This window comes from Pristis pectinata, chromosome 11, assembly GCF_009764475.1.
Source record: "Pristis pectinata isolate sPriPec2 chromosome 11, sPriPec2.1.pri, whole genome shotgun sequence".
NCBI classification, from domain to species: domain Eukaryota; kingdom Metazoa; phylum Chordata; class Chondrichthyes; order Rhinopristiformes; family Pristidae; genus Pristis; species Pristis pectinata.
Genome location: NC_067415.1, coordinates 49,227,029 through 49,254,426, shown reverse-complemented (window position 1 = coordinate 49,254,426; position 27,398 = coordinate 49,227,029). Strand labels below are relative to the sequence as shown.

The 27,398-nt window shown below is 40.4% G+C and overlaps 1 protein-coding gene across 1 annotated transcript in view; it reads left to right on the top strand.

Moving 5' to 3' along the window:
• The window catches only part of zmp:0000001236 (mastermind-like protein 2), a 326,267-nt gene that overhangs the window by 294,931 nt on the left and 3,938 nt on the right, over window positions 1–27,398 (top strand). Inside the window, exons 3-4 of the mRNA XM_052026602.1 lie at window positions 11,258–11,467; window positions 15,746–15,857. Of these exons, the coding sequence (XP_051882562.1) occupies window positions 11,258–11,467; window positions 15,746–15,857 (322 nt within the window). The remainder of the gene's footprint in view (window positions 1–11,257; window positions 11,468–15,745; window positions 15,858–27,398) is intronic.

The window sequence follows — 27,398 nt, the reverse complement described above, 5'->3', positions numbered from 1 at the left end:
ATATCAGATTAATAAAGATTCATGTTTCCCATTTAACATCGGGAAAGTCATGGCTGATTGCCTTCCATGTGACTATGTGACATAACATGTGTTCATACTTCCATTTTATCCATTTTCAAACAAAATTAATTTTCTCACATGTTGACCTTGTTGCAGTTGTAACTGGTTCAATTTTGTTTCAATGTTTCTCAAAATATTTTCATTTACCAGCCTTGCTGCTCCAATGCTTAGACTACTATAATTTTCATTAGTCTCAACTTTCCAATTTTCAGTGTCAACATTTACGGCCACAGCAGTAGTCCTTGAGAGGACATGTTTTCCAAAACAAGATGTTCCAATTTGGCAAACTTTTCCCTGTTGGTTTTTAAATTTCAGAACAGAGTCCAGCAAATTAACCCATTGTTCTCCTGGCAATTTTAAAGTTTCTTTTTCTTGATGTCCAGACATAAATTCAAAACTTAAGGATTGCTGCACTAACTGTCTTACTGCAAACAAAAGCAAATGATCTCCTTCATCCCAATCCTCTGGCAATGGTGTAACACAGTCCACAACCACCTTCGAAAAGGGTTCACCAAAAACAGTAATAGGCTTCAAAGGAACCACAAGGGAACTTTGATTCAGTTTTCCTACCATCTCATCACTTGAGAGTGCTTTTTCTCTCAATTCAGTACTCTCAGGGTCTTTAGTCTGCTCCACTATAAATTCTTTCTTGGACAGAGACAAATCTTTATTTTCAGGCTCAATGCAAGGATTTTGATCCTCCAGCGAAGACAGAAAAGTCTCAGACAAGTCATCATAATTTGCCTCCTGTTTAGGGCTGTCACAGGGAACAACATCAGGCTGCACAGGACTATCAGCCTTGACTAACTCTTTAGCTCTAGCTCTAACAAAACTCCTTCGTTTCATTGCTAACTCATGCTGCCTCCGTTTATCCTTTTCCTCAAACTCCAGCTCCATCTTCTTCATTTCTATCTGGGCATTTATCTTCCTTTGCTCTGCCTCAGCCTCAAACTTCATCCCAGTTTGTTCCGACTCAAACTTCATCCGCGCTTGTTCTCGTTCAGCCTCTATCTTCGCTAGTTGCACCTGGGCCTCCAAAAGCTCTGGTATCCTCCCAGGAAACTGTTCTAACTCTTCCTCCCCCAACTCCTCTGGTTGAGAAGTCACATCAGAAATCACTGGTTTAACCTCAGGAAACTCGGCTAACTCACTCACCTCAAACACTTCCTTCTCCAAATAATAGTCAACTATCATTCTATGAATAACTGCTTTTTTCATAGACTGCTTTACTGCTTTAAGGTTTAGCCTTGTAGCAATTTTCACCAAATCATCCTTTTTCGCCACCTCCAATCCCTCTAGGGTTGGTGACTCCAAAAATGCATCAATATCCATTGCTGCTGGTTTCCACACACACAAGCCAATTAAAAAAAAGAATTTTATCAGACCGACCACAATCAGTTGTCCACTAAGACCCCAATTTGTTCGAACTCAGACCTCTAGTACCAGTCTTGAGTTCGATTTCAGACCACCCCCGTCAATCTTGGGATCAACCCTGGACGAATCTTATCAATCTGGGGAACTATCCTGGGACCACTCTCGTCAATCTTTGGATTCGATCCCGGACAAGCCCCCAATTTTGTCATGTACCAGCAACAAAAGAAACACACCGAGTCATGGATAAGTGTTAAAAACTATTTTATTAATAACTACTTATGATAATAAGAAAAATAAAAGTAAAACTGTTAGAATGTTAGAAGTAAAAATGTTAGATCTTAAACACTAACCCCAAAAACTAAACCCGAAGTGTGTGTGTGGCAAATTCCCAAACTCTGTCCAGGAATACTTCTCAAAGTTCAGTTCAGCAAGCTGTAAGGTGAAATGTGAGCAAAGGCTTCTTCAACAACCACCATTGACTGAAGACAAAACGTAGAGAGAAAATACAGAGTAATTACGAAACCCAACTGTTCCACGATGGAACCCATATGACACCTCAGTGTCTACTCAGCAGCGACTACTCCACTACTTTATTCCAAAGTATCTGCCACCCCGAAAGGCACTCGAATCGTGGCCGTCCACACAAGTACCTGTTTCCTTCTACAGGTTAATGACAAAGTGGACTCCACCAGATTATTCCAAAAATCCATACGTGGATTGTAGTGACAGACACAGTTATTGTTTTTCATCCATCGATAGAGACTAGCAGGCTGGTGTCTCTCTCTCTTCTCTTCTCCTCTGACTGTCTGCTCCAAAAACGTCACAACGTCCTTATCTTCTGTTGTCATCAATCACGCCACACACACACACACACACACACACACACACACACACACACACACACACACACACACACACACACACACACACACACCACTATGCTCTATCTTAAAGGGACATTCACCAATAGTAACCTAGTCTGTAACAGGCACCATCCTCCTGCCTCTAGCCTTGGCCTTAGTGGCAGGCTTCTTCCTCTTATAAGCAGAGAATAGCCAACATCCATTAAGCCAAGTCCCTTTAAATTATGGAGATGAATTGATCAAGCTTATTTTCCTTGTTGGTCAATGAAAGAACATGTTCATGCAGGACTGTGTTAAAAACTGATAGATGTGCTGCAGAAATATATGGGTTTCTCATCCGCTACCAGTGTCCTCCTATCATCCCCCACCCCACCACTTCCACATGTCAGAAAGTTACACTTTAAGCCCATATATCAGCAGATGTTCTGTAATTGCACTTTAGCTCATCATATTGTTATTAAAACATTGTAATGCATTTTCATTAGGTAAGGACCTTTTATCATTCTTTAGGTCTCCTTGAATATGCGAGAGGCTGGAACAGACTTGCAACATGGAAAGATTTATCCTCCTTGTTGTCTGTATTAATTGCAGTGAGGTAACAAATTAGATTTTTCCTACATCCTCACACAAAGGTTTCAGATTCAGAAAAAGGAGAAAATAGCAGAGCATAGTTAAACAGCCCCAACAATAATGTTCCCATTTTCTACCAGTACTGATTTTACCCTGCATTGGTTTCTCCAAATTACTCCTCCTAGACTTCACTGTAACTTCAAGGATACAACAGTAAAAGTACATACCATTAAAATTGATCAGTTATACCCATGTTAAGTGTGGTGCATTAGCTGATCTGCCACCATTCCTTGATGATATCTCAGAGTAACTCAGTGCAGAAGGAGCATGGAGACAAGAAGGGACATCTCCCCAATAGCTTCTCTTGATTCTTTTATTGTAGAAGTATTTTCTTTTGATTAAAACACATGCCAATTATTTATCATTACTTCACACACCTAATTTGTACAAACCTTCATCTAATTTTTTACACCAATGCTGCTATTTACTCTGAGCAGCAAGGAAAATTAATAAATGCATTTTTTTTCTGTAAATTAACTGTATTAATCAGTCATGGCAATAAATAGTAATTAGTATTTTCAGTATGTGCTTTGCTTTTGGTGTTGAGTCAGAGGGATGACCTAATGTCAAAAGTAACAAAATACTTCCTTCCAAACAAATCCATTTGATAAGTATCATCTTGGCATTTTATCCCTGATGTCAACATTATAGTAATTTCAGGTCCCCTTCCTCCTGTAAAGGTAGTGATAGAAAATATTGAAATACCAATTATCTGCATATTAATGAAGCTGATCAAGTAATAATGAGAGGAAACAAAAACAGAATGTACATATTGAGCAACTTTTTAACAAAGGCATCATCCCATTTGTGGACCTGCCGAATAAAGCAACAAAGTAAAGGTGTAAATAATGATACAAAAATAGCGTGTTAGTATTGAATGCTACATCTGTGGAAGATGTTCGGTTTCTTGCCTTGTATGCTTTAGCTGATCTCAGCTGGTGTGGTAGCTACAATTGCCCTTATTATTCCCAGCATTACATTTTGTGGGCTTGGGGGCTTCTGATAAATGACCCTTGCTAAGTAGCCTGTCAATACCTTCCTCTCTAGGGGTATGTGTTCATAGTTGGCAGTGACCTTGAAACTGCAGTTCTATCTGAATAGTCACCTTCAGGAAAAGCAGGCACAATGACTGAAATATAAAAATAAGTTAGTATTGCATCTGACAAGAAGCCAGAAGTGAAGATTCTTGAGTAAATAGATAAATTGTATCCAATAATAGAAGCAAATTAGTAGAAACATCAATAAACATAGGACTTGATCCTAAAATAGGGAGGATGGACATTCTGGTCAAATTATTAGGATGGCTGTGAATACAGAAAGCAATGTAGGCAAATAATGTGGAAAAATATAAGACCATTGTAAGTCAGATGTTTGTAGGCATGGTTGACTGCGAATTACTCATTTTGTTGAGACAGATAGACTGGAGAACAGGTTCTTATTCTGTACAGTAATATTTGTATGCAGCATATATCCCTTGTGCATAGAGTAGCTCATGAAGCGTGACAGATGTCTCCAATCTAACTATAAAATAAAACCAATCTTAAAGACTTGGGACATAAACACAGACTTCACTATCTCTCAAAATATTCTCTGTCACATCCTTGGAGGAAAGAAAATAAAGTCATATGTTGTGTGGTCATGTTGATTTCCAACCATCACAAGGAAGGCGTGCTAGTGTCTTTACTTTCTTAGCAGATTAAGGAAGTTCAGTATGTCACTGAACATTCCAACAAACTTCTACAGATGTACTGTAGAAAGTATCCTAACTGGTTACATCATGGTCTGATACAGCAATTAATGCACAGGAACATAAGAAGCTGCAGAGTAGTGGACTCAGCCAAATACATCACTGGCACATCCCTCCCCACCATAGGTAGTATCTACATGAGGTGCTGCCTCAAGAAGGCATCATCTATCATCAAAGATCCCCACCATCCAGGCCATGCCATCTTCTCACAACTACCATCAGGCAGGAAGTACAGAAGCCTGAAGTCCCTTACCACTAGGTTCAAGAACAGCTACTTCCCTTCAACCATTCAGTTCTTGAATCAACCTGCACATTCCTAATCACTATTCAGTATAGCAACAATAATGACCACTTTGCACTACAATGGACTTTGTTTCTTTTGTTCTAATTGTGTTCCTTCTTGTATAATTTATGTTTAACTTATGTTTTTCTTGTGAATGTTGTGTACCTGATGCTATGTGCCTGTAATGCTGTTATTCATTTGCACCTGTGCATACACGTACGTGCGCATATGACAATAAACTTGACCTTGACTTCATATAACATAATACACAGAGAAGTAATTTCATTTCAAACTTTTCTTATGCCTTCAGCAATTTAATGAAGAATTGCACTGAGATACAGTGAAATGCACCATAAATATTGGACTATTTTGATCAGTTCTAACTTTCCTCTTTATAAGCCTAGTAAGTTAGGATTCTGTACTTGCATTCTACTCTATTTAAGAGAACAAATTTTTTTACTTTGTGCTTACTCTCTTCATTCTTTTCTGATCCCAGCCATGGACATTTCAGAGTGGATTATTATTGAAGGTGCAAGCTCTGGTCCATTCTCAGATTGTCAGGTGCAGCTCCAAGAGAGACAAAGCCCCCATTTGAAATCAGAATTACTCTGAAACAAAAAAAAGAGGCAGCATCAAAAGTGGAAAACATCATGTAAAAAAAAACAGAAGGAATCAATAGATAATCAAAAAAAAATTTGGAAAAGAAAATCAAAAGCAACACAAATGATGAGACAGATGGTAAGAATGAAGAAAGGAGAAGGCAATAAGGAAAGATAAGTTAATTTTAGTCATGTAAATTTTTATATACGTCTCATTTTTTTTGCTGCTGGTGCCCCTTTGAGCAGTTGATCATAAATTGGTAGTTCTATTCCTGTATTAAAACTTTGCTCCCAGCAAAAATACCAGTTCCTATAATTTCCCAAGACAAATAATTATGAATATTTTATGCTGGTTTTGTAAAATTATCTTTGATTTGTAATGCTGAAGATGCCAATTTTAAAAGGGAAATTCTCAATCTATTATAATGAGGAATGGCTACTTTTGTGTTTGTAAGTCATGATAACTATAGAGTCATACAGCATGGAAATAGGCCCTTCAGCCCAACTTGTCCATGCTGACTGTGTTGCCAAGCGAGCTGATCCCATCTGCCTGTGTTTGGCCCACAGCCCTCTAGACTTCTCCTATCCATGTACTTATCTAGATGGCTTTTAGATGTTACTAATGTGCCCACCTTAACCACTATTTCTGGCAGCTCATTCCAAATATGCACCACCCTTTGCGTGAAGAAGCTGCCCCTGTCGTCCCTTTTAAATCACTCACTTCTGATAATAAAGCTATGCCCTCTTGTTTTTAGCAGTCCCTCCTGGGAAAAGGACTATGTGCTTTCACCCTGTCTATGCCCCACATGATCGTATATATCTCTATTAGGTCACTCCAATCTCCTACATTCCCGGGAATAAAATCCTAGCCTACACAACCTCTCCTTGCAACTCAGGCTCCCAGGTCCAAGCAACATCCTGGTAAATCTTTTCTGCACTCTTTCTAGTTTAATAACATCTTTCCTATAACAGTGTGACCAAAACTGTACACAATACTCCTAAGTGTGAGCTCACCAACATCTTACATAACTGCAACATAACTTCCCAACTCTTATACTTAATGCCCTGACTGATGAAGGTCAGCATACCAAACGCCTTCTTCACCACCCTATCTACCTGTGGCGCCAATTTCAGTGAACTATGCACTTGCATTCCGAGGTCCCTCTGTTCCACAACTCTCCCCAGGGCCCTACCATTCACTGAATAAGTCCTACCCTGGTTTTATCTCCCAAAATGTAATATCTCACATTTATCTGGATTGAAAGCCATTTACCAATCCTCAGCCCACATACCTGGCTGATCAAGATCCTGCTATAATTTTTCATAACCATCTATACTAGCTACAACACCACCTATTTTAGTATCATCTGCAGGCTTACTAACCATGCCCTATACATTCACATCCAAATCGTGTTTATCAATTACGAACAGCAAAAGTCCTAGCACCGACCCCTGTGACACACCACTAGACACAGACCTCCAGACCATGAAACAACCCTTGACCATCACCTTCTGCTTCCTACCATTGAGCCAATTATGAATCCAATCTGCTATCTCCCCCTGGATCCCATGCGATCTAACCTTCCAGACTAACCATCTTCACATTTTCACTGCACTGTCTATTGTGTGAAGTGCAGGGCAAGAGAAGTTCAGATAAATAGCAAAAGAAAATCTTTTGCTGTCTGTCTGTTATCATGTTGCAAGTTCAGCAACTTTCCATACATAAAGCAGTTCCTAAAGGAGACAAATGGAAAACAGCTTTTGAATAGAGCCAAATGTCAGGAGGCCACAGATTGATAGGTTAGAGTGGGAGTGTGATGGAGAACTCAAGTAACAGGCAACTGTATAAATTCAGGGTCATTCCTGCAGACTGAACACAGGTGCACCAAAATGCAATCACCCAAGCTGTGTTTGGTTTTTCCAGCGTAGAGGAGGCCACATTGTGAACTCCGAATGCAATACACTATATTGGAAAAAAATGCCTTGGTGAAGGAGGTGTCGAGTATGATAGATGGGGATGGAGAAGGCCCTCCAGAGATGATATCAGACAGCACCGGGAGCAGGTAACCCTGAGGATCAGCCTTAAGGATCTGGATGTAATGTCATGAGAAGTTCAATGGCCAAGCATGAGTAGACAACATCGGTAAATGTATCATCAAATTCTATATCCTGCCAGGTGCACCTCTAGCCTCAGGTGCACTTCAATTTGTGACAACTCCCTTACTCACTCTCCAAGTATTTCTTCATTCAAGAGCATTAGCTACAATTCACCTTATCATGGCACATATAACGCCACTGGAAGCCATACACTCAAAGCTTGCAAAGTCACTATTCAGCCAGGACACCCAAATCTCCCAAACATATGGACAATACTTACTGTCACACAGGTTTACAAGGCAGCAGGATAGGCACTGAGTATGTCCCAACCTTGATGGAAGAGAAGCTGGGTACTGGGACAGCCATTGCTGAGGCTGTGGCCAGTGACAGGGCTAAACCTTTCAAAGAAGATGGTATTCTTAAAAAAAATCCTTCTCCTATCCCACCTTCCCTTCAGTTTACAGTATCCCGATTTACAAACTGCATATGGCATGAAGAATGATTTTTCTTTTTTAAACTAGCTCAGTAATGATGTAATGTTGAGGTGCTGGGCACATAAACTTTCAGTGATAATTCATTTAGATGTGTTTATAAGAATCAGGATGAAAGCACAGATGCTGTCACAGTGACTACGTCCCGAAGCGACTGCAGAATGATAAAATCTTATGGCAGGTGGACAGATGTGGGCATTTTTCTTTCAAAAAGAGAATCTCAATAGCACATGAAACGCATAAAATTTCCAAAGTAATATTGATAAAAATACAGGTGGATAATCATTTAAATTTGTCAGAAGCGTAGAACAAGGGTGAAATTGCCTCTTGTTTTTGTAGAATAAACAATTATTGAACAAAACTATTAGGATATTGGCAGGTCAAGCTGATAGATTTCTGGACTATGGAGACAGAGTTCTAGGAGTGTTAGTACCAATATCACTAATCTAGCATTGACCAAGAACTATGTCCTTTTTTTCCTTGAATAAAGGAGTAAAGATATTCCCTGTTTAAAAATAGATGCTCTATATCAATTAGAATTTTTTTACTTGGGAATTTGCAAGTAAAAGGACTGTAGTGAAGGATTTCTTTGTGAAGTACTACTTTAATTGGCCAGGCTGTACAAAAATCATTATTTTGAAGAAGTTAAGAATACATTTTGGGTTTATATCAATCTACGATTTTGAGAAGAATTGAATATAGCAATGACATTTCAAGTTCTATTTTAATTTCCTGGCTAAAAGGTAGGTTGCAATGGCTCCTGTTCAGAAACTGTACCTAGATAATGATGAAATAAACTATGAGAAAAGGTCCTACAATGGCTTCATTTCTTCCATTGGGTTGCTCTCTGGTTCTAATAGCTCGCTGTAAAGATTTATTTAGGGAATGTAGGCATTGCTAGCAAAGTCAGCTTTGAGACATTGGTAGTGAGCTACCTTCTTTAAGCACTGCAGTACTTCCACAGTGCTGTGGGGAAGGCAGTTGCAGGTTGTAGGCCCAGTGACAATGAAGGAATGGCAGTTTATTTCTTGGTCAGGATGGTGTGTGATTTGCAGTGGATGATGGTGCTTCCTCCCTCCTTCTGCTTTTGTCCTTTGTGGTGGTAGGGGTTGCAGGTTTGGGAGTTGCTGTCAAAGTAGCCTGGTGAATAACTGCAGGTCATTTTGTAGATGGCACACACTGCAGCCATGGTGCACCAGTAGTTGTTTAGGGTAGTGGATTAGTGCCAATCAAGCAGGCTACCTTGATCTGGATAGTATCAAGCATCATAAGTGATTTTGGATCATCAGACGTGGAGAGTATTTCATTGCAGTCTTGACTTCTCTGATGTAGACGTGTTTAAAAAAATCTTTGGATTGTCAAGAGATGAGTCACTCACTGTAAGATTCCCAGTCTCTTACCTACTCTCATAGTACAGTGTTTATGTGGCTACTCAAGTTGAGTTTCTGGTCAGAGGTGACTCCCCCGGGATCTTGCTATATGCAGGCATGGCTGATTTTGTCTGAGGAGTTACAGATGGAATTGAACATTGTGCAGACATGAGTGAACATCTCATTCTGATGTTATGATGGAAGTCATTGATGAAGCAACAGAAGATGACTGGGCCAAGGGCACTGCCCTGAGGAACTCTGCAGGGATGACATGGTATTGGGATGACTGACAATCATAACAATGTGCAAGGTGGAGTCTATTGGCATCACTTTTACCAAGACTCTTCATTACCAAATGGTATCTTGATGTGAAGAACAGTCATTTTCACCTATTATTTGGAATTCAGCTCTGTGGTCCATGTTTTGACTACAATGGAATGAATTTCAGGGCATTACAGTGCCCAAGTGCACCACTGTAGCATCTTTAGCCCCACCAAGCAGGAATGAGTTTCTGGGCAGTGAACCTCCAGCCCCCTCAGCTACAATAATACCGCTAAATGGGTGAATTGCATTGCTGAAGTATTACAAAATGCATTCTTGGTACTGATTTCTGGCAGTTATCCCATTTTAGGATTTAAATCATCATTCCTGTGTTAATAATGTCATTTTACTCCACATTTAGATTAATTATTTTCATTCCCCAGTAGCCATTATTTACTTCTGTGTAGGCTTTCGGTAAGTTTGAGTGGAGGTCCTTTCTGTTAGTACAATATGCATGTCCTATACCACATAGAAAGCTTTAAAAAAAATGTGGGGCCTGATGTTCAAAGAACTTGTAGCTTTGTAATTCTATTTATGAAGCTTCTTGTCCACATGTGATTATGAGGTATTTTCTTGGTGTATAAGACTGATCCTGATTGACTCAACATCAGCCTACTGCCTCCCTAGATAATCCCAGCAAAAAAATTGGATCTTGCCACATGGAAAATGATGGGATGTGAACCTGCCAATCTCTAATGCTGGGCATTTTTCCTTTAGCTTTTCAGAGCAGTGCTTTTTTTTTTGCATGAGTTTAAGTTTGCAGCAGTCTGATATTAAAGGGCTTTTGGTCGAAATTCCAGTATTTGTCTGCAATAGTGAAGCAAATCTAATTCCAGGGTCTAGATTCTCAAAAGACCCTAATCATTTGTCTTGTGGTCATTTATTGCTTAGTTGTCATTAAATAATTTGAAAATGATCTTGTATCTTTTTCATTTCATATAACATAACAATTGTGTTATTTGCCATGGTGCTTTTGACTCCTGTTATGGAGGGGGCTTATCTAAAATAACATTACTCATTTTTGCAATAAATCTGGGTTTGCACAGTTATGGAAACCTTTAAAAGAAAATGTTGAAGTGCATTGTTTTCCACTGCGTTGTCTGACACTGAATTCCTGGCTTCAGCTGTCATCATGAATAGTTACAGAGCACATTGATGATGGACTTTATTAAAAAAAAATGTAATTTGGCCTCCTTGTGAATTACAAATGCTTGGAAAAATCTATGATTAAGCTTAAAAATGTGTACAGAGATACAGTATATGAGGAATAAATCAAATCATGTGAAATAGTTTAATTAATTAGAAATGATTATTTTTCCTGATCTCATGCCATATTCCTGATGATACGTTTTTCCCTAAACAGAGCTGAAATTTATAAAGTTTCTGCACAAGGAATGACTCCTCTTTTCTTTCCTTTCTCAGGATCAGAATTCTGTGGTGGGCCCAGGCCCAGGCCCAGGCCCGAGCCAAACTGCTAATGCCTGTCCAAACCAGAATCCTGGCAACAGCTACATTAACAACGCGCACCAGGCTGTGTTAAAGCAGCAGCTGATGGAGAAGAAACAGGCCATGCAGAGGCAGATGATGGAACGTCATAAACTGCTCTTTCCGCAACATATCCTGGCAGACCCGGTACAATATTTTCCAGTCTCTTTGCTAATACACTTGATTTTATGAATATTCTTTGAATGCTAAACCATAAAGTGGCCAGTCTGTACAGTTTAAAGCCTGATCTCCCATTCATTTTTAAGCTGTATCCTATTATTTCTAGTCCATTACAGAGAAAACAAGCAGGGATCATTTCCTCTGGTTTGTGCTTCCCTTTTACCATAAGAGACTGCTATTCACATGAGACTTACGAGCCTCCATTCTAAAACTGGCTGGGTTTTGGGCATTACCTTGTGAGCTAAGCTGGGAATTTACCTGCCTGCTCTGATAATGAAGTTCAGGCTGTCATTACCTCTTCTGAATATGACTTGCTGACTCGTGCAAATCCTCTTCCCACTGCCTGCATCAGGTAGGAAGCAGCTGAAAGCAGGGAGGCATAGAGGTTGTTCACAGGCACAAAGTCGGTGGTTTCATGGCTCTAACATCTCCATTAAAAGTGCAAGAATGGAACCCCTCAGTGCAGTGTGGAATATAGGTCTTCAGGCTCACTAAGAAACAGCGGCAACTATACAATTAATAGGAAAGAATACATCTGCCCCAGACCACCGTGCTAAGTATAAAATGAAGATTACGCCATTGATGTACCCTTATTTGTATTCATTTGTTTACCTCTTCCTTTTTTTATGTACAGTACATGATCTTTCTTTAGTCTTATCACCAGGTGACCTATCACATAAAATGTTCCATCTCGGATGAAGGTGTCTTTAACTGCCCAGGCCCCCTTGGTCAGCAATGAACTTTGGAAAAGTGCTGACAGTAAAACACTTGCATTCACATGGTGCTATTTATTACCTCTTGTCCCAACTATAGGCAAGTTGTTTTGAGGTCCTGGTAACACAGACATCAATTTGTGGATATCAAAAAAATCACTTAAACGATGAGTTGATAGTCACCAGAAAATCAGATTTTGGTATCATTGGTTGTGGGAAATATGTTGTCCATGACTTCGGGAAGAAGTCCCCTGCTATTCTTCAAAATTATATCATTGGTTCATATATGCCTACCAAAGGAGCCTTAGTGTAACATCTTTTATTACAGCCAGAATTCTCTCAATATTATCAGCCCAGATTGTATTTCACAGTGTCACATAAAGGTTAGGGTAGATTTTCCTTTTCCCTCCACTCAAAGTAATATCAGAATAATATCTCAACAGAAGGATGCTATTCCCTACCTTGGCTCTGTACCTAAATTGCGCAGCTGCTGAACTCCCTCTGTGTTTTTCAATGCATGAGTGGGTTTCAATTTAAATTACATACAAGTGGGAGTGAACACTTGGCCGGCATGCAATATCTCCCCATTAAAGTTGTTTGTAGATCAAGAGCAGAGATCTATATGAATCTGGTGCCATTAAAATGTTGAATTATCTTCAAGGCCTTTTCTCTCCTGTAGGGATTGGCTGCTTTTGACAAGAAAAGTCACCTACTTGGATTTTGTGGAATAAAATAAGCAAAGTTGCTAGTCTTTGCGGTCATAATCTTGCATAACTATAAGAATTTGGGGATTTCTGCACATGTATAAATGCAAAAATCCTGATGATGCTATAAGCAATGCTATTTTTTTTTACTCACTGTGGAAGTCTGCACCAGGTCCACAGACGCCTAAGGGGTCTTCTGCCCTTGATCTGAATGCAAGGGAACAGCTGCAAGATCCTCAGGTTAGGACTGTGATGATCAAAGAAGTTTTGTGGTTCAGTTATTGATTTGATCTCAGTCTTTCAAATCTTTTTGAGAAACAGTTTATCAATGATTGTTTTGTTACCTTATACATTCTAAAGTGTTTAGGTTGTAGGTAATGTTAAGTTTTTTATCTTATTTAAATTTAAGTTTTTAAAAATTTTTGTGGAATAGACTATCAGCATACAGGCCACTGAACTATTTTGCCTTGTTCTGAATGCATGAGCATTAAAGTGTTTCCCTCACGATTTAAAACAAATCCTCAATTATATAGTTGACATTAGATTGGCTGGGATTGTTCTCACTGGAGCGCAGAAGGCTGAGAGGTGACCTTGTAGAAATTTATAAAACTACGAGAGATTTAAATAGGGTAAATGGTCAGAGTCTTTTTCCAAGGGTAGAGGAGTCCAAGATTAAAGGACATAGGTTTAAGGTGAGAGGGGAAATATTTAAAGGAGATATAAATATAAAGAAGACATCAATATATAAATGAGACATAAATATTTAAAGGCAATCTGAGAGGCAAGTTTTTCCAAATGGAGGGCTAGAGGAGGTGGTAGAGGAAGATACAATCATGGAGTGTAAAAAGCTTTTGGACAGATACATAAATAGGAAAGGAATGGAGAGATATGGGCCAAATGCAGGAAAATGAGATTGGCATAGGTAGGCATGGACGAATCGTGCTGAAGAGCCTGTTTCCATGCTGTACTCTGACTCTGACAAACTATGACTCCATGTCACCCTGTCCTCACTGTGTCTCAATCCGTCACTGGGTCAGTTTTAAAATTTTCATCCTTTGCCTATACCCACACTGTAATCTCCCAAAGTTCTATAAGATTCCAAGATCTGTGTCTTCCTTAAACTCAGCCCCTTGTGCATTCCCTTTCCTTTAAGCTAACCTTGGCGATCTTGTCTTCAGGCATGGCTTAGCTGGGTGGCATCCTCACCTCTGATTCAAAAGATTGTGATCGAAGTCCCACACCTGAAACAAGGGTACAAAAGACTCAGTTGACATTCTAGCACAGTTCTGAGGGACTGCTTCAATCTTGGAGATACTGACATTCAGAAATGGTGTCAAACCACTCCCATCTGCTCCCTGAGGTGGATGTAAAAGAATCCACTTCACCATTTCAGAAAAAAGTAGGGGACATTAGATAATAGATTGACCTTCTATCTTGGGTCAATATTTATCTTTCAAGCAACATTACTAAAACTGGTCTTTGTAACAACATTGTCATTGTCTCATCCCTATTTGTCAGACTCTGCACAAATCTGTGAAAACATACACAACAATAATTCAAAGGGTTTTCATTGGCTGTAAAATGCTTTGGGACCATTATACCTGACAAACATCACCGTTTATTTCATTTAAAACATTAAGGTGGACACTGGATGGTCACACCATTGAAGGATGACTGAGTATCACCAATCTGTTTCTCTTCAGCAACTTTTTCAGCACACCTTCACAGTGAACAGTCACTAACAGAACACAGAGAGGAGCAACAGTACTGTGTCTCCAGTACTGTCATTGGAAAGGATGCTGAGAAGTTTTTTGAGTGCCAATCACAGCTGTGATCTGCATGCCTGGCCCTAGCTACCTTTTGGCTCTTGGGTTTTAATGGGTTTGCACAGAAGCGTATTGCGGAACCCATGAGATAAAACCTCATTTTTCATGGCCACTTTCATATTGCCCTATGAGCCACTTAAGCCAACTGATCTGGAGACGTGTAGAGTAGTTGGTGGCAGTCATGCCTTGGGAAGTCCATCACCATAGACAGTCCTGGAATTTCCAGTCCTTCCAAGATTAATTATAGATCTTCAAGTGCCGCTGCTCTCCACGTGTGGTTGCTGGACTCCTTCATAGTCAGCACTATTTTTGAGGAGTTTCTGGGCAGATCCTATATTGATATTCATAATCTGTTACTGATGCCCTCTGAGACTTCCAGAGAAGAAAAATACATATTGAAAATGGAGTCACACTAACCAAAGGCAACAATAAATTCCAGCAATTTAGAAAAAATTACAACTTAATAAGACCTCCTAAAAATCCCTCTGATCCAGAACATCTCAATTTCTGTTATAGGATTCCCCTTGCAAAGGCGAGAAACATTGACACAGCCCTCCACCAGGTTCAATATTGTACCCAAACGTGATCACAGTGTAGGCTCACTGCAAAGAAGTTCCTCCACTAAAGTTTAGGTTTAAGCAGAACTCACATTGAACAGTAGAAGCTGTGGAAGAGGGTAATCTGTCCAGATAAATACAATTCTCCCAAACTGCAAAACAATCACTTTCTGATGTTAAACATGTTTTCTGTTTACTCTGCCAGAACACATTATCCACGTGATGATGTCCCAATTTAAGCAAGATGAATGTGTCTGTCAGATTGTTGTCACCTGCTTGTTAACGACTGGTTGATAGCATTGACAGTTCAGGAAAGCACATGTCCACCTCCACCTCTCACCTGTGAAGATGTTTGCCCACAAAGAATCTATGATGAGGAGAAAAGGGGAAGAAATTGATTACTGTTTTTTGGAAAGCTTAATGATTGACTTTTTTTTTTGGTTAGGAGAAAATGAACACACAGGAACAACTTAGCAGGCATTTGACAAGGCCGCCTCCAGATTATAAAGAGCAGAGGAGAAATCTAGTTGGAATCCCACAGCCAAGTCAATATCCAGGTAACAACAAGACAGTGTTACAACGTGCAATTTATTTTCAGTACATTGTAACAAAGGCATAATGTAAAATTATTACCTGTGAATTATTGTTTTCTTCTGGATCACTGTCAGCCACAACTCAGCTGGTAGCACTTTTGTCTCTTAGTCATAAAGTTATTGGTACAAGTCCCACTCTAGAGACTTGAGCACAAAATTTTCAATTGATGTTCCAGTGTAATATAGAGGGAGTGTTCCATTGTCAAAGGTGCCTTCATTTGAGACATTAAATCAAGGCCTGTCCTTCCTCAGAGGTGAGTGCATAGGATTCCTTAAAAGGCAGTAGATGCAACACCCGTCCTTTCAGCCTCTTCCTTTCCCACCACTCAGGGCCAAAACAGTCTTTCCAGGTGAAGCAATGATTCACTTGCACTTCTTCCAATTTAGTGTACTGCATTCAGTGTTCACAATTCAGAGTTACCAGACTGGGTGGTCACTTTGCAGGGGACGTGCATTCAATCTGCAAGATGGACCCTGAGCTTCTCATTGCCTGCCACATTAATTCACCACCCCACTCCAAGTCCGATCTTTCTGTCTGTGGCCTTCTGCACTGTTGCATTGAGGCCCAGAGTAAACTTGAGGAACATCTCATCTTCCATCTGGGCATGTTGCAGCCTTCTGGACTTAATATCAAATTCTCCAACTTTAGGTAATGCTTCCTTTCTTACTGTATCAGAACTGGCCATTTCTACCTGCCATCATTTTGGCTCAGTTTTTCTTTCTTTTTGCTATTAGAAGTCAGCCCTGCTGGGTATGTCCCACAGCCTTGCTATGAGCAACACATTACACAGAAGCATAATCTGATTCTTACTGCTCCTCTAACTGCTATATCAACTTATTGATCTCACCATCTCAGAGATATTGCCTTTGTTCTATACATCCCTTCCCCACCTTCTCTGCTCCTGAAAACTAGCTTATATTCTGTCTTTCCCAGTTCTGACAAAGGGTCTCAGACCTGAAATGTTAACTGTTCTTCTTTCTACAGACATTGCCTGACCAGCTGAGTATTCACACATTTTCTGTTTTTATCCATATGTCCACTGTAAGTTGAAATAATAAGGTTTCTTTCTCGAAAGTATAACATTTTTGAGTTCAGTTCCACGATTATATAAAACATAATCTTTCCATTTACCTTAATATTAATAGAGGGCTATGGGTAAGCCTAAGTAATTTCTAAGGTAGGGACATGTTCGGCACAGCTTTGTGGGCCGAAAGGCCTGAATTGTGCTGTAGGTTTTCTATGTTTCTATTAAAGTTCAAAAAAAATGTAAGGTAGAAGTTGGAAATGTTCTTCTTAGCACTTTACTGTAAGTGGAACTCAACATGTGTTCTGCTGCTGAAGCAAGTTGTGCATAGTACTTCCGGATGTGTCTGAAATTGTGATCTAACCCAGCTGTTGTACCTCCCCAAACCAATATCCAGCCCATTTTTGATGGCATCCAAATGATGTGCGATAACATTGTGCGGCATGGAGAATGTCTGCTTACAGAAAGATTAGATCCCATGAGTGTTCGTGGCAATCTCACATTAGGAAAGATGAGGCTAGATAGGGAGGATAGGGTGTCTGGGGCAGAATAGGCCAAATTTTTCTTGCTCCTAGAGTCAGAGAGGTAAAGCATGAAAACCAGCCCACAATGACCATCAAACACCCATCCACAATAATCCTAGAGACTGCAGATGCTGCATCTGAAGTAAACAAAAACTGCTAGAGGAATTCAGCAGGTCAGGCAGGAAAGGGATAGTCTACGCATCAGGTCGATACCTTACATCTGGACTGAGAGAGTAGAGGGAAGATAGACAGTATAAACAGCCTCTTTATACTGGCTATTTTCTCTTTACACTCTCATTCCTAATACAGGGTCACAACCTAAAACGTCGACTATCCCTTTGCCTCCACAGATGCTGCCTGACCTGTAGAGTTCCTCCAGAGTTTGTTTTTTGCTTCACAATAATCCTACACTAATCCCATTTTATCCCCATCACATTCCCATCAACTCCCCCCAGATTCTACAACCTGCACACTAGGGACAACTTACAGTTGCAATTAAGATACCAACCCACACAGTCATAGGGAGAACATGCAAACTCCACACCAACGGTACCTGAGGTCAGGATTGAATCCAGGTCGCTGGAGCTGTGAGGCAGCAGCTTTACTAGCTGTGCCATCCTAAATCATCACAAAGACAAATTTCCTTTTTAGTGTCTATTTTGGCTGACTGTATTCTGATCTGACTGAGGCCTGAGGTAACTGGCATGCTTACGTAACATAGAATCCCACTGGGTTTCAGTGAGTGACCTTGCAGACTGCTCAGGAAAGCAGATTAAAAGCCTGACTGTTAGTTTCCCGGCTGCTAAGTATTCTGGGTGTTTTTACTCAGCTAGCCAGGCAGTTTACTAGGAGCTATTGAGGGAAGAGGCATGATGATTAAGGGAGTGTACCTGTAGAAAACGACAAGAGGAATGTGATACTCCTCGGAATAATACCATTATATATACATATAGGAAAAACTTTTGCTCTCCTTAATTATCGTTATCTAATTTATTGCCAGCATACTATGGTTCTTATGTTACTTTCTATAGCCCACATTTGATCTCCACAGCTGGACTAATTTTCCTGCATCAGACTTTTCAGAATGAAATGCTGTGGCACAATGTCAACTACTGTCACTCACAACTAGTGATTGGTGATCAGTGTTAGGACTTTGTTATTACCATAAAATTTCAGCTTCAACTTGTTATTCCTAATATCCAGAAATTAATGCTTTTTTTATATATAAAGGTTATTAGTCCCAAAAATTCTGAAATGCTAGTACATCTTGCTCTCAAACTGGTAGCTGTTGGGTTTAAGTTGGCTCAGGAATCAGGCAGACGAGAAATGAGGCAACAGGGTGATTAAAAAAATTTGAAGGAAAATTTTGAGATATTGTTTTTGCACACCATTCAACAAATACAATGTCTATTTAGTGTTTTTTCAGCAACTTCAGCCATTGCATATGGATATATTAAAATTAGAATTGCTGAACTCCCGAAGTATCCACTCTATAGGAGCTTGAATTAAAAGTACATAGACACTGTATTTGTTGAATGATGTGCATATATAATATTTCAATATTGTTCTTCAAATTTCTTTAATTTGGTAGCCATCAGATTGATGTTATTTGAATTAGTGAATATTTTCAAGGTGAATATACATTTTGCAACATGTGGAGCATTTGTAAGAAAACTGAATATATTTGAGGAACAAGTTATCTGGGAGAAATGGATTCAAGGTTTGACATTGGTCATTTTAACCAAAAAGATGCATTGTGATGGGCTTCACTTGAATCAGGTTTGGATTAGTGTCCTGGAAAATTGAGTAACTAGATTGCAGAAAGGATTTAAAATAAAACCAAAAAGTTGGAAGGGGTTGGTGGTGGTGGTGGGGGGAGGTGGGGGGGGGGGGGGTCCAGGTGAAGGGAAATTTAGAAAGTTAAAGAGAAAAGAAAAGGCAATAATGCAGGATAGTGAAATGGGTAATGATAACCAGATTGCGACAGGAGTATATCAGGAAAGTAGTATAGCAATCATGTGTGACTTTAATCTTCATTTAGATTGAACAAATCAAATTGACAAAGCTAATCTTGAGATTGATTTCATGGAGTATATTCAGAACAGTTTTTTTTAGAACAATATATAGTGGCAGTTTATTTTATGTCTTGTGTGTAATGAGACAGGATTAATTAATGATCTCAAGGTAAAGGATCCTCTCAGGAACAGTGATCATAACGTGATATGATTTCACTCAGTTTGAGACTGAGAAATTTAGGTCTGAAACTATTTTCTTAAGTTTAAATAAATGCAATTACAAAGGTACAAAGATAGATATATCTAAAATTGATAGGTAAAATAGATGAAAAAGTTAAGGTGGTAGATAAGCAACTGCAGACATTTAAGGAGATATTTCAAAATTCTCAACAAGGATGAATTCCTTTGAGAAATAAAGACCATAAAGAGGATGAACCATTCATGGTTAATTAAGAATGGCGTTAAAATTGAAAGGAAAAGCATGCAGCATTACCAGGGTTAGTGGTAGGTCAGAGGAAACTTTAGGAACCAACAGAGATGAGTAAAAAATATAAAGAAGAAGAAAATAGATTATGAGAGAAGATTAGCAAGAAACATTAAAAGAGAAAGTTAAGAACCTTTAGAAATTTTTTTAAAAGGAAAGAGGGTAGCTAGGATAAATACTAGAACCTTAGACAATGAGACTTGGGATTAAGGAAATGTTACGGCTTTCTAATAAATATTTTGTTTCATTCTTCACAGTAGAAGACAGTAAAAGCATGCCAATAATTGTGGAGAATCAGGGCAAAAGGAAAGGAAGTTTAAATGGTCATAATTGCTAGAGAAAATGTACTCTGGCAAACTAATGGAAATAAAGACTGAATAGTCACATGAACCTGATGGCCTGCAATGCTATGATGTTAAAAAGGTAGCCATAGAGATAGCTGGTGGATTGGTTTGATCTTCCAAAATTCTCGAGATTCTGAAAAGATCCCAGCAGTTTGGAAAACTGAAAATGTAATCCCTTTATTCAAAAAAGGAGATAGAAAGAAACAAGAAACTATGAGCCAGTTAACCTGACATCTGTCACTGGGAAAATGCTGTAGTTCTTTATTAAGAAAGTAGTGACAGGACATCTAAAATATCGTAGTAAGCTCAAGCAGAGTCAACATGGTTTAATGAAAGGGAAATTACAGTTGACAAATTTATGACAGTTCTTTGAGGATGTATCGAGCAGGGTGGATAAAGGGAGATAGTAGATAATGCGTATCTGAATTTCCAGAAGGCATTGGCTAAGGTGCTGTGTGAAATGTTACTACATCAGGTAAAAGCTCAAGTATTGCAAGTAAAATATTAACACTGATAATGGAATGGCTAACTAACAGAAAATAGAGATAAATAGGCAATTTTCAGGATGGTAAGTTATAACTTAATGGGGTTCCACAGAGATCAGTGCAGAGGCCTAAACTATTTATAACATACACTGATGACTTGGATAAATTCTGCAGGCAAATTTGCTGACAGGAGATATCAAAGTTAAATGGGAAAGCAAGTTGTGAAGAGAATGCAGAATCTGCAAAGGGACAGAGAAAGATTAACTAAGTGGGCAAATTTTGCAGATAGAGTATAATGTGGGAAAATGTGAGGTTGGAAAGTGTGGGGTTATCAACTTTGATAGAAAGAGCAGAAAAGTGGACTATTGATTAAACAGAGAGAAACTACAGAACACTATCCTACAGAGGGTTCTGGGTGTTTTAGTGCATGAAATATAGAAAAGATGGTATGCAGATAAAGCAAGTAATTAGGAAGGCAAATGGAATGTTGCCCTTTATTGCAAATGAGAAAATAAAAGTCGGGACATCTTGTTGCAGTTGTACAGCATATTGCTGTGATCAGACCTGGAGTTTTGATCACCTTGTTTAGGGAGGGACAAACCTGTTTTTGAGGAAGTTCAGAGAAGTTTCACCAGGTTAATTCCTGGGATGAAGTTGCCGTTTTACGAGGTTGAAGGTTAGAAGGGCTGCTGTCTAGTCAAGGTGCTGCTGGTTGTCTAAGTGTGGGCTTTAGTGAACACCAAGCTTCAGTGAGGAGAGTGAGCAACACTAAGGTAAGGTGAGGATAGGTTCTTATTCTTTTTTTCTGTCTCTTTATTTTCCCTCAAAGCTTTTTAATCATGACAGGTGAGATCAGACCTGTGTCATGCTCCTCCTGTGCAATGTGGGAACTCAGGGAGGCTGCCAGTGTCCCTGATGATTACGTGTGCAGGAAGTGTGTCCAGCGGCAGCTCCTGACGGACCACATGGCGGCACTGGAGCTGTGTATGGATTCACTTTGGAGCATTCAAGATGCTGAGAATGTTGTGGATAGCACATTTAGTGAGTTCATCACACCACAGTTTAAAGGCCTAGGAAAAGATGGGCAATGGGTGACCAAAAGGCAGAGCAGTAGCAGGAAGGTAGTGCAGGACTCCCCTGTGGTCATCTCCCTCCAAATCAGATATACTGCTTTGGATACTGTTGGGGGAGATGGCTCATCAGGGGAAGACAGCAGTGGCCAGGATCATGGCACCGTGAGTGGCTCTGCTGCACAGGAGGGCAGGAAAAAGAGTGGCAGAGCTGTTGTGGTAGGAGATTCCACGGTAAGGGGAGTAGACAGGAGCTTCTGTGGCCACAAACGGGACTCCCGGTTGGTGTGTTGCCTCCTGGGTGCAAAGGTCAGAGATGTCTCAGAGCAGCTGCAGAGCATTCTGGAAGGGGAGGGTAAACAGCCAGTGGTCGTGGCACATGTAGGTACCAACGATATAGGAAAAAAGTGGGATGAGGTCCTACAAGCCAAATTTAGGGAACTAGGAGATGGATTAAAAAGTAGGACCTAAAAGGTAATAATCTCAGGATTGCTACCTGTGCCACGTACTAGTCAGAGTAGGAATAGCAGCATAGTTAGGATGAATATGTGGCTTGAGCAGTGGTGCAGGAGGGAGGGTTTTAGATTCCTGGGGCATTGGAACCAGTTCTGGGGGAGGGAGGACCAGTACAAACCAGATGGTCTGCACCTGGACAGGACTGGGATCAATGTCCTGGGGAATTGTTTGGTAGTGCTGTGGGGGGAGGGTTTAATATAATATGGCAGGGGGATGGGAATCCATTCAGAAAGACAGAGGAAAGCAAAGCAGAAACCAGGGCAAAAGTTGGAATAAGAGGAAAGTAAGAGTGGAGTACAGAAAAGTCAAATGCAAAGGACACAAAGATTACTAGATTCTAAAAGACCAATGAGTGGAAGAGCACTTTATCTGAATGTCCGTAGTATTCGAAACAAGGTCAGTGAACTTGGGGCACAAATCAGTACAAAGGGGTATGATTTAGTGGCCATTACAGAAATGTGATTGCAGGGTAGAGGTGAGTGGGAATTAAATATCCAAGGGTATCAGCTAATACGGAAGGATAGGCAGGAAGGTAAGGGAGATGGGTAGCACTCTTAATTAAGAATGAGATCAGGGTGATAGCGAGAGATGATATAAGATCTAAGGAGCAGAATGTTGAGTCCATCTGGGTAGAGATTAGGAATAGTAAAGGGGAAAAAAAAATCACTGGTGGGAGTTGTCTATAGGCCACTGAGTAATAACATTACAGTAGCACAGGCAATAAACCAAGAAATATTTGATGCATGTAAGAACAGAATGGCAGTAGTCAAGAGGGACTTTAACTTTCACATAGATTAGGCAAATCAAGGTGGTTGAGGCAGTCTTGAGGAGGACTTCATAGAATGCATCTGTGATAGCTTTCCAGAACAGCATATTAGTGAACCTACAAAGGAAAATGCTATCTTAGATCTGGTCCTGTGCAATGAGACAGGTAAAATCAATGATCTTGTAGTTAGGGATCCTTTTGGAAAGAGTGATCATAGTATGATTGAATTTCTCATACAAATGGAGGGTGCTATAGTTGGATCTAAAACCAGTGTATTATGCCTAAACAAGGGAGATTACAACAGGATGAGGGAGGAGTTGGCTAGCATAGACTGGAAATACAGACTATATGGTGGGACAGTTGAGAAGCAGTAGACTTTCAAAGAGATTTTTCACGGTGCTCAATAAAAGTACGTTCCAGTTAAAAGCAAAGACAGTAAGGGTGGGGAGAGCCAGCTTTATTATCTAAGGAAATAAAAGGAGGCACCAAGCTCATGCCAAGAGTAGTGGGAAACTGGAAGATTGGGAAAACCTCAGAAAGCAACAAAGAACCACTAAGCAAGCAATAAGGAAAGGGAAGATAGATTATGAAAGTAAGTTAGCACAAAATATAAAAACAGATAGTAAAAGTTTATATAAAGCCTGAAAGGGTTGTTAAAGTGAACACAGATCCCTTGGAAGATGAGAACAGGGATTTTAATATTTGGTAATGGAAATGGCCAAGGCCTTGAATGACTATTTTGTGTCGGTCGTCACGGTGGAGGACACGTCTAACCTGCCAAAGAGAGATGTTATGGATGTGATGGGAGGCAGTGACCACAATGCACTTGCTGTCACTAAAGGGATAGTGATTAGCAAACTAGTGGGCCTAAAGGTACACAAGTCCCCTGGTCCTGATGGGATGCATCCCAGGGTACTGAAAGAAATGGCGGAAGTTATAGTAGAGGCATTTGTAGTAAATTTACCAAAGTTCTCTGGACTCTGGACAGGTCCCAACGGATTGGAAGACAGCGAATGTCACACCACTGTTTAAAAAAGGATATAGGCAAAAGGCAGGTAAATATAGGCCAGTTAGCTTAACGTCTGTAGTTGGGAAAATGCTTGAAGCTATCTTTAAGGAAGAAATAGCGAGACATCTGGATAGAAGTGGTTCCATCAGGTGGACACAGCATGGATTCAGGAAGAGCAGGTCCTGTATGACAAACTTACTGGAGTTCTTTGAGGATATAATGAGCGCAATGGATAGAGGGGAATAGGTGGATGTTGTATACTTGGATTTCCAGAAGGCATTCGATATGGTGCTGCATAAAAGACCTATCCATAAGATAAGGATGCATGGAGTTGGGGGTAATGTATTAGCATGGATAGAGGATTGGTTAGGCAATAGAAGGCAGAGAGTTGGAATAAATGGGTGTTTCTCTGGTTGGCAATCAGTGGTGAGCAGGGTGCTGCAGGGGTTGGTGCTGGGCCCACAACTGTTCACGAAATACATTAACAATTTGGAAGAGGGGACAGAGTGTAGCGTATCTAAGTTTGCTGATGACACTAAATTGAGTGGAAAAGCAAATTGTGCAGATGATGCAGAGAGTCTGCAGAGAGATATAGATAGGTTAAGTGAGTCTGGCAGATGGACCACAATGTCAGTAAATGTGAGATCATCCACTTTGAAAGGAAAAATAGAAGATCAGATTATTATTTAAATGGTGAAAGATTGCAGCATGCTGTTGTGCAGAGGGACTTGGGAGTGCTTGTGCATGAATCACAAAAAGTTGGTTTGCAGGTGCAGCAGGTTCCCACCTGTTTTAGGAAGACCACTATCATCCCAGTACCTAAGAAAAACAAGGTAGCGTGCCTTAATGACTACCAGCCAGTGGCTCTGACATCCACCATCATGAAGTGCTTCGAGAGGCTGGTCATGACACACATTAACTCCAGCCTCCCAGACATCCTCGACCCACTGTAATTTGCTTACCACTGAAACAGGTCTACAGTGGATGCCATCTCCCTGGCCCTACACTCAGCTCTGGAGCATCTGGACAGTAAAGACACCTACGTTAGACTATTGTTTATTGACTACAGCTCCACCTTCAATACTATAATTCCAAGCAAACTCATCACCAAACTCCAAGACCTGGGACTCAACACTTCCCTCCACAACTGGATCCTTGACTTTCTGACCAACAGACCGCAATCAGTGAGGATAGGCAGCAACATCTCCACCGTGATTATTCTCAGCACTGGTGCCCCATAAGGCTGTGTCCTCAGCCCTCTACTCTACTCCCTATATACTCATGACTGCGTGGCCAAATTCTGCTCTAACTCCATCTACAAGTTTGCGGATGATACCACCGTAGCGGGCCATATCTCAAATAACGATGAGTTGGAGTACAGGAGGAGATAGAGAGCTTAGTGGAATGGTGTCATGACAACAACCTTTCCCTCAATGTCAGCAAAACAAAACAGCTGGTCATTGACTTCAGGAAACGGGGGTGGTGTACATGCACCTGTCTACATCAGTGGTGCTGAGGTCCAGAGGGTTGAGAGCTTCAAGTTCCTAGGAGTGATCATCACCAACAGCCTGTCCTGGTCCAACTACATAGATGCCACGGTACAGAAAGCTCACCAGCGCCTCTACTTCCTCAGGAGGCTAAAGAAATTTGGCATGTCCCATTTCACACTCACCAACTTTTATCGATGCACCATAGAAAGTATCCTATCTAGATGCATCACGGCTTGGTATGGCAACTGCTTTGCCTGAGACTGCAAGAAACTGCAGAGAGTTGTAGAGACAGCCCAGCACATCATGGAAACCAGCCTCCCCTCCATGGACTCTCACTGCCTTGGTGAAGCAGCCAACATAATCAAAGACCCCACCCACGCAGGTCATTCTCTCTTCTCCCCTCTCCCATCAGGCAGAAGATACAGGAGCCCAAGGGCACATACCATCAGGCTCAACGACAGCTTCTATCCTACTGTGATAAGACGATTGAACGGTTCCCTTATATGATGAGATGGACTCTTGGCCTCACAATCTACCTTGTTATGACCTTGCACCTGATTGTCTTCCTGCACTGCAGTTCCTCTGTAGCTGTGATGCTTTACTCTGTATTCTGTTATTGTTTTTACCCTGTACTACCTCAGGGCACTATGTAATGAATTGATCTGTACGAATGGTATACAAGTTTTTCACTGTACCTAGGTACAAGTGACAATAATAAACCAATACCAATACCAAGGTGGCAAATGGAATGCTGGCCTTCATTGCTAAAGGGATTGAATTTAAAAGCAGGGAAGTTATGCTGCAAATGTACAGGGTACTGGTGAGGCTGCACCTGGAGTACTGCATGCAGTTCTGGTCTCCTTACTTGAGGAAAGATATACCTGCTCTGGAGGCGATGCAGAGGAAGTTCACCAGGTTGATTCCGGAGATGAGGGGGTTAGCCTACGAGGAGAGATTGAGTCACCTGGGACTATACTCACTGGAATTCAAAAGAATGAGAGGGGATCTTATAGAAACATACAAAATTATGAAAGTGATAGATAAGGTAGAGGCAAGAAGGTTGTTTCCACTGGCAGGTGAGACTATAACAAGGGGACATAGCCTCAAGATTCGGGGGAGTAGATTTAGATGGAGATGAGGAGGAACTGTTTTTCTCAGAGAGTAGTGAATCTGTGGAATTCTCTGCCCAGGGAAGCAGTAGAGACTACCTCATTAAATATATTTAAGACACAGTTAGACAGATTTTTGCATAGAAGGGGAATTAAGGGTTATGGGGAAAAGGCAGATAGGTGGAGCTGAGTCCACTGCTAGATCAGCCATGATATTGAATGGCAGAGCAGGCTCAATGGGCCAGATGGCCTACTTCTGCTCCTATTTCTTATGTTCTTATGAGGTTAGGTCTATTTTAATTGGAATTTAGAAGAATGAGAATTGATCTTATTGAAATTTATTTGTTTCTGAGAAGTCTTGACAAGGTGGATGCTGAGATGTTTTTCCTAATGGGGTTATCTAGTATCAGGAGCATAGATTTAGGATAAGGGGTTGCTCATTTAAAATGGAAATGAGGAAGAATTTCTTCTCTCAGAGGGTCATGAATCTTTAGAAATGTCTACTTTGGAAATGTGGGAAAAGTCAGGAAAGTGGAGCTGAGGCCAAGATTATTGCTGATGAAGCAGGCTTGAGCAGTGATGTAGCCTACCCCCAATTGAATGTTCTTGTGTTCTTATAAAAGGTTTTTGACCTGAAATATTAACCATGCCAGCTAAGTGTTTCTGGT